This window comes from Carettochelys insculpta, chromosome 29 (genome assembly GCF_033958435.1).
Source record: "Carettochelys insculpta isolate YL-2023 chromosome 29, ASM3395843v1, whole genome shotgun sequence".
Taxonomy (NCBI): domain Eukaryota; kingdom Metazoa; phylum Chordata; order Testudines; family Carettochelyidae; genus Carettochelys; species Carettochelys insculpta.
The window spans coordinates 3,761,600-3,768,564 of record NC_134165.1 but is presented as its reverse complement, the minus strand read 5'-3'; the positions used below and the strand labels follow the sequence as shown (position 1 = coordinate 3,768,564).

Sequence of the window (6,965 nt, the reverse complement as noted above, 5' to 3'; positions counted from 1 at the left end):
AGAGAAAAGTATAAGGATGTGGAGGCCAGTTGGGTAATCATGTGGTTTCCTCTGGGGCTGTGGGCGTCACAGGCCCCGATACATAACCCAGGCAGTAGAGGGACTCATCAATCCTCTGCTTGCTAGGGCCGGAGTCACCTCTGCTCTGCCATCCTGGCCATAAGCATCCCTGGTGGAGCATCCCCTGGCCCTTCGAGAGGCGTCATGGGCGATGGGGTGGTGTACCCGTCCGTCTTTGTGGTGGATGGCCAGCAGCATGGGGTGCCCTTTGTGCCGCCCATGAGGAGGCCACGGCGGACGTGCTGGCGTGGCCAGTCCTTCCTGGCCGCTCTGGTCCTCCTGGCCCTGGCTGGCGTGGCCACCGAAGGCTATTTCCTGCTCCGCTTCCAGAAAGAGCTGGACAAGGCGAACGCCCAGGGCGGGGTGAGTGACGGGGGAACGGGAGCAGGAGGCAAGCGGGGCAGCGTGGGCAGGGATGAGCCAGAGGGGTGGAAAGGCATGGGGCTGTGTGTGTGTGTGTGTGTGTGTGTGTGAGAGCGCTCACTGTGGTGGGGAAGTGAGCTAGTGTGTGAGTGTGTGTGGTGACACACAGTGCCAGGGCAGTGCCTGTGTGCTGGAATTCTGTGTGTGTGTGTGTGTGTGTGTGTGTGTGTGTGTGGTGACACACAGCGCCTGGGCAGTGCCTGTGTGCTGGAATTCTCGGTGTGGGTGTGGGTGTGGGTGTGTGTGTGTGGTGACACACAGTGCCAGGGCAGTGCCTGTGTGCTGGAATTCTGTGTGTGTGTGTGTGTGTGTGTGTGTGTGTGTGTGGTGACACACAGCGCCTGGGCAGTGCCTGTGTGCTGGAATTCTGTGTGTGTGGGTGTGTGTGTGTGGTGACACACAGCGCCTGGGCAGTGCCTGTGTGCTGGAATTGTGTGTGTGTGTGTGTGTGTGTGTGTGTGTGTGTGTGTGTGTGGTGACACACAGCGCCTGGGCAGTGCCTGTGTGCTGGAATTCTGTGGGTGTGGGTGTGGGTGTGGGTGGTGACACACAGCGCCTGGGCAGTGCCTGTGTGCTGGAATTCTGTGTGTGTGGGTGTGTGGGTGTGTGTGTGTGTGTGGTGACACACAGTGCCTGGGCAGTGTCTGTGTGCTGGAATTCTCTGTGGGTGTGGGTGTGGGTGTGGTGACACACAGCGCCTGGGCAGTGCCTGTGTGCTGGAATTCTGTGTGTGTGTGTGTGGTGACACACAGCGCCTGGGCAGTGCCTGTGTGCTGGAATTCTGTGTGTGTGTGGTGACACACAGCGCCTGGGCAGTGCCTGTGTGCTGGAATCAGGGTGTGCATGTGCAGCTGCCTCTCTGCACAGTGCCTGTGTGGAATTGTGTGTGTGTGTGTCTGTCTGGCTATGGTGACACACAGTGTCTCTGGGCAGTGTGTGTGTGTGTGTGTGTGTGTGTGTGTGTGTGTGGTGGCACACAGTGTCTGGGCAGTGCCTGTGTTCTGGGATTAGGCACTTTGTGTGTGTGATGACACAGTATCTGGGCTCTGTGTGTGTGTGTGTGTGTGTGTGTGTGTGTGTGTGTGTGTGTGGTGACAGCATCTGGGCGGTGCCTGTGTGCTGGGACTGGGGGAGTTGCGTGGGTGGGGGCGTGGCGGGTGTCACCTTTTACTTCCCTGCTAGCCTGGGACTCCTGGGGAGCAGAGACTGGCCCAGGATCCCAGCAAGGGCTGCCCTGCCCAACGCCGAGAACATGAGCCGGCTGAAGTCCTTCCCCACACGAGCTCTCAGGCTGGGCTGGGCACCCAGCTGACTCACCCAGCTTTCTTCCTGGCTCTGCAGGGGCTGGAGGGGGGTGGGTCAGGGCAGGCTGGAAGCCACGGGGGAGGCTCTGGGGGGGTCAAACCCTGGCTTCGGGTCAACCTTTCCAAAGCAGCCTCCAACGTGAGGGACAAGCAGCCTAATTTTTAATAGAATCAGACCCTCATAGGCACTCACGCCCGTGGGGTCTAAATTGCTAAATATCTTTGAAGAGCTGGGTCCAAGAGGTGAGCCCCAAGTTCTCAGCACCTCGCAGAATCAGGCCCAGAGCACCTCCAGCTGGACAACCACTAATCTAGGCAGAATCAGGCAGCTAGCCGAGAGCCTGACCCTGCCCGGTGCTGAGCCAATCACAGCCCCTGCAGGGCAAGGGAAGCGAAACTCATTGGAAAGCAGGGTACCTGGGGAGGCGGAGCCTGGGAAATATCAGCTGAAAAAACAAACCCCTGAAAAACTTTCAGTCAAAACCCAAATATGTATTTGACTGAAAATGTTCTGGGGTTGGGAGGTGGGGCTTTTGGGCTGATGAAACTTCAAAAGTTTCCATGGGAACCAGGCCTTTCCACTAAAAAACCCCTCGCTGGTCCGCGAAAAGGCCACGTCTGCCAAATGAAACAAAAAATGGGCAATGAGCTATTTCAGCCCACCCTGATACTAGGCGTTTGGCCTCTCAGGATGACCCACTGGCTGTCCACAGGCAGAGATGTAATTCCCAAACAACTCGGTTGAAATCAGTGGGGTAAAACATGTTAGACCAGGCCTATGGTCTGTGTGTGTGTGTGTGTGTGTGTGTGTGTGTGTGTATTTGTGGGTGGGAGGTGTGTGTGTGTCCCCTTTTTGCCAGACTTGTGTTTTGTATTCTAGAAGGAAGCAGCAGGAGCCATCTCGGAGAAGTCCATTCAAGGTAAATCTATTTCCCCTCATACTAACACTTCCCCGTCCCAGCTCAGGCCAGACTTTAAGGGCTTGGTTCTCCCTGTGAGGGCAGATTTGTCCAGACGCACTCCGTTAGCTCACAGATGTGTCTATGTCACAATCAAACACACCTGGCTGGCCCCTGGCCCTTGAGTCTGGCCCACAGGGCTGGGAGCCGTTTCATTGGATAATAGAAAATTGGGTGCAGACTCCAGCTATTGGGACCTTCCCTGCTCACTGGGTCTTCAGACCCTGGGCACCAGCCCAAGCTCAGGTGTCTACATAGCTATTTTTAGCCCTGTAACACAAACTTGATGGGTCTGTGAATCCAAATCAGCTGGCCTGGGTTCTGAGACTTGCTGCAGTGTCATACATCTGATAAATAATGTACAGCACCTAGCACCATGGGCCATGACTACTGTAAAGGTACTGTAAATATTCAGATAATTCAGAGCTATCCAAGGGTGCTGGAAAATCCACGCCAAGGAATAAATGGGGGTTGAACGCCTGTAAATTGGAGGAGGCCCATTGAGTTCACACCAGCTGAGGGTTTGTGCCAGGAGAATGAACCTGCTTTAGGCTGGGGGCTGGACTCTGGCGAGGTCCTTTCCAGCACTAGGGTTCTGTGAGCCAGCCTAACACAGCCACAGTCTCCCAGGACTCCCTTACACGGCTCTGAGAAAAAAGGCCATCCCGATTGCTTCCAGTGGAATTAAACTGATTTACACCAATCTGGAATCTGATTCGGTTGACGTCCTGTTTGCACCAGCCGGGTCTCAATTCAAGACGGTCCTACGGACTGTACCCAGAAGTGAGTTTCCCCGAAATCTGGTATGATTTGGGCAGGAAAGTGGGACGCATCTGACACCAAAGCCCCCTTCTCTGCTCCCTCCCCCCCCATTTCCTCTGGTTAACAGCTCCGCATCAGACCTTCCACCGGAGGGACAGAGGTGAGCGCTGCAATGGGTAATTTGTATGAGGTTGGTTAGCGAGAGTTTATTCATAGCCTCGCGGACTCTCCGGCTGGTCTGTGGGCCTGTTGGTGGCTTATAAATACACGTTCTTGGTGACAGGGAAAGGAAAGGAAACTTTCCTGCAGAGCCGCTCTTTGGTGTCCTCAAGCAGAGGGAGCCCTGAGCTACGATTCTCTCCACCTGGGACTTCATCGAACACTAGGACTGGAAGGGACCTCAAGAGGTCATCACATCCAGTCCCCTGCCCACACGGCAGGGCCCAGCACCATCTAGACCGTTTCTGATAGGTGTCTGTCTAACCTGCTCTTAAATATCTCCAGTCATGGAGTTCTACATCTTCCCTAGGCAATTTATTCCAGTGTTTAACCACCCTGACAGTTAGCAAGTTTTTCCTAATGTCCAACCTAAACTTCCCCGGCTGCAGTTTAAGCCCATTGATCCTTGTCCTGACCTCAGAGGCCAAGGGGAACAATTTTTCTCCCTCTTCCTTGTGAACCTTTTTAGGTACTTGTAAACCACTATCATGCCCCTTTCGGTCTTCTCTTTTCTAAACTAAACAAGCCCAGTTCTTTCAGTTGTCCCTCAGAGCTCATGTTCTCTAGAACTTTCATCATTCTTGTTACTCTTATCTGGACCGTCTCCAATTTCTCCACATCTTCCTTGAACTGTGGTGCCCAGACCCAACTTCTTCCGTCCCTAGCAACTGTTTTTCCAACAGGTCTAGTCGAGCATCAACAGAAGTTAATCCAAGGAAGCATTATGGCCTGTATTATACAAGAAGTCAGAGGAGATCATTCAAACAGTCCCTGCTGGCCTGGGAATCTGTATCTCTGAGGAGCCAGGGAGGCATTTTACAATGTTTTACAATGGTGCTAACAGCTGCTGGTATTTGCAGACTGTGGTGCCTAATGGCCACAGTGTATGATGGGGCGACCTGAGTTCCGTTCCTTGCTATGCCACTGGGTGACCTTGGGCGAGTCACGTCCCTGCTTTGTGCTTCAGTTTCCCCTTCTGTTTAACAGGAGGAACAATTCTGGCCTCCTTCATAAAGGCTTTGAAGTTCACTGATGGAAAGTCATATCTAAGAGGGTTAAGGGTGATGATGACATTAGCTTAGTGCTGACTCTTGAATACCCAGCAGTGTTGGTCCAAAGTAACAAGGTGGCGAGTGTGTGGGCACTGCCCTCTGCTTCATAGTAGTAGAACTGCCCCTCTCTCATAGTCCCAGTACTGCTAAGAGCGTCTCCTTCACCTTTTGAAGAGCATTTTGTGGCTTTTGGAGCAGAAGTGACAGGTTCTGTCTTGCGGCCGTACATACAGCAGTAGCCATGACCAGCTGGACCCCACGGTGCCAGGCGCTGTACATTATTTATTAGGTGTATGACGGTAGCACCTAGGAGCCCCAGACTTGCCCCAGGGCCCCATTGTGTTAGGTGCTGTACAGTTTATCCCAGAACAAAATGCCTCTGCAGATGACAGCACTAACACCAAACCGCTTTGGCCAGCTTCACAGCCACGCTCCCCAAAAGAACCACATGGGACTTACAGGCCCGGACCCATCTCCTGCCCACTAATGGGAAATCTCCTGTTAGCTGCCAGTGGGATGGGGTCTCTGCCACGCGGCTCAGCAGTTCCTATCCCACCCAACAGAGGCCAGTGGGCCCCGAGGTACCTTGTGGTTCCCTGCCACAGAACGTGACACAGCCTGTTTGCCTGCAGCATCCTCCCCGGCCTCTGCTTTCTGGGAGGTGGTGGGGAGGCTCTTCTGAGCTGGGCGCCGTGAAGCGGCTGTGGGTGGAAACGAGACAGAAAGGAAACAGAGAGCGACACCGAAGCGCAGTCCCGATGAAAGTGCAGACTGGACCCAGCGCGGGGGAGAGGGGAAGGAAGTGGTGGCGGGGGGAACGGGAGGGGTGGAAAGGCGGTCGTGACAATGAGGAGCCAAGGGAATGGGGGTGTAATGGATGCAGGGGGAACATCATGAGGGTGGAATGGAACAAAGCAGTTGGGGGAAGATGCATGTGACATTATAGTGGGAGGGGAGACATAGGGCTCCATTGCTGTCCATGAGATGGCCACCCCCACCTCCCGCTCAGATCCAGGGTGCTGCTCCACTTGGCTCCGACCCAGCGCTGACTTCAGCGTTCAAACCCATTTGGGGCTGGTCAGCTTCAGGGCCAGCTCTACAGCTCAGCCCCAGGCTCGGGGCTGCTGACTCAGCCCTGGCCTGATCTCTCAGCTGGGCCTTTTTTTGTCTGTTTTGTCTGCAGACCGGAAACTTAACAAGGAGAAGCCAGCAGCTCATGTCATAGGTAGGTTGGAGCCCTCGTTAACCGCGGCGTAGTCGGCTGCCTCCGGTGTGATGAAAGTTGAGTGGATGGGGCCAGGAGTCCTGGGGTCTATTCTCAGCTCTGGGAGGGAAGTGGGGACCAGTGATTAGGGCAGGGGGGATGGGGTCAGGACTCCTGGCCATGTCTCCTTCTGGGATGAGGCCAAGAGAAGGAATTGAGGCCTGATGTGTTGTGGACATCCTGTCCTGCAGGTCTGATCCAAACCACTGAGAACAACTCCCTGCAATGGGAGCCCAGCAAGGACTGGGCTTTCCTGCACGACGTGGGCTACCAGGGTGGCTCCCTCATCTGCCTCAAGCCTGGCTACTATTACATCTACTCCAAGATCCAGCTCAGAACAGCTGACTGCCCTCAGCAGGGCCAGAAATCCTTCATCACCCATGGCATGTATAAGAAAACCCCCAGGTATCCTGAGGAGATGAAGCTCATGGAGAGCCTAATGACTTACTGCGACAGAAGGGACACCAAGTTCTGGCAGGACAGCAGCTTCCTTGGAGGGATATTCCACCTGGAAGAGAAGGATGAGGTTTATGTCAAGGTGGCCCAGAGACAGCTGGTGCAGATCAATGATGGGACCAGGTCTTATTTTGGCACCTTCATGATCTGAGCAGGTCTGGCCCAGAGCCGCGACTGCTGCCCTTTGGACTGGGTCAGCCACTAAAATATGAGGCCTTGTGGTTTTTCATCTGCCGCTGGTGTCCTCTTCCTGTCTGGACCCCTTCTCTGACCTAGCACCCTCCAGAATACTATTGAACCTTGCCAGTCTCCAGGCTGGAGCTTCTAAAGAAGGTGACCTTCAGAGCCTGTTCATTGAGCTTGGAGGAAGGAAGGGTGGACCTTCAGTTGAGATGTTGCAGTAGGAATCCAGACTCTGGGAGTCTAGTCCTCGCTCTGCTACTGACTTGCTTTGTGACCTCAGTCA

General features: G+C 54.5%; 1 protein-coding gene across 1 annotated transcript; it reads left to right on the top strand.

The window, feature by feature from the left end:
• Positions 1-204: 204 nt before the first annotated feature.
• On the top strand, positions 205-6,729 carry TNFSF14 (TNF superfamily member 14). The gene is made up of 4 exons (XM_074980289.1): positions 205-423; positions 2,671-2,707; positions 5,963-6,004; positions 6,235-6,729. Exons 1-4 carry the CDS (start codon positions 205-207, stop codon positions 6,648-6,650), a joined length of 714 nt encoding a protein of 237 aa, XP_074836390.1. The 3' UTR covers positions 6,651-6,729.
• The last annotated feature ends 236 nt before the right edge of the window (positions 6,730-6,965 follow it).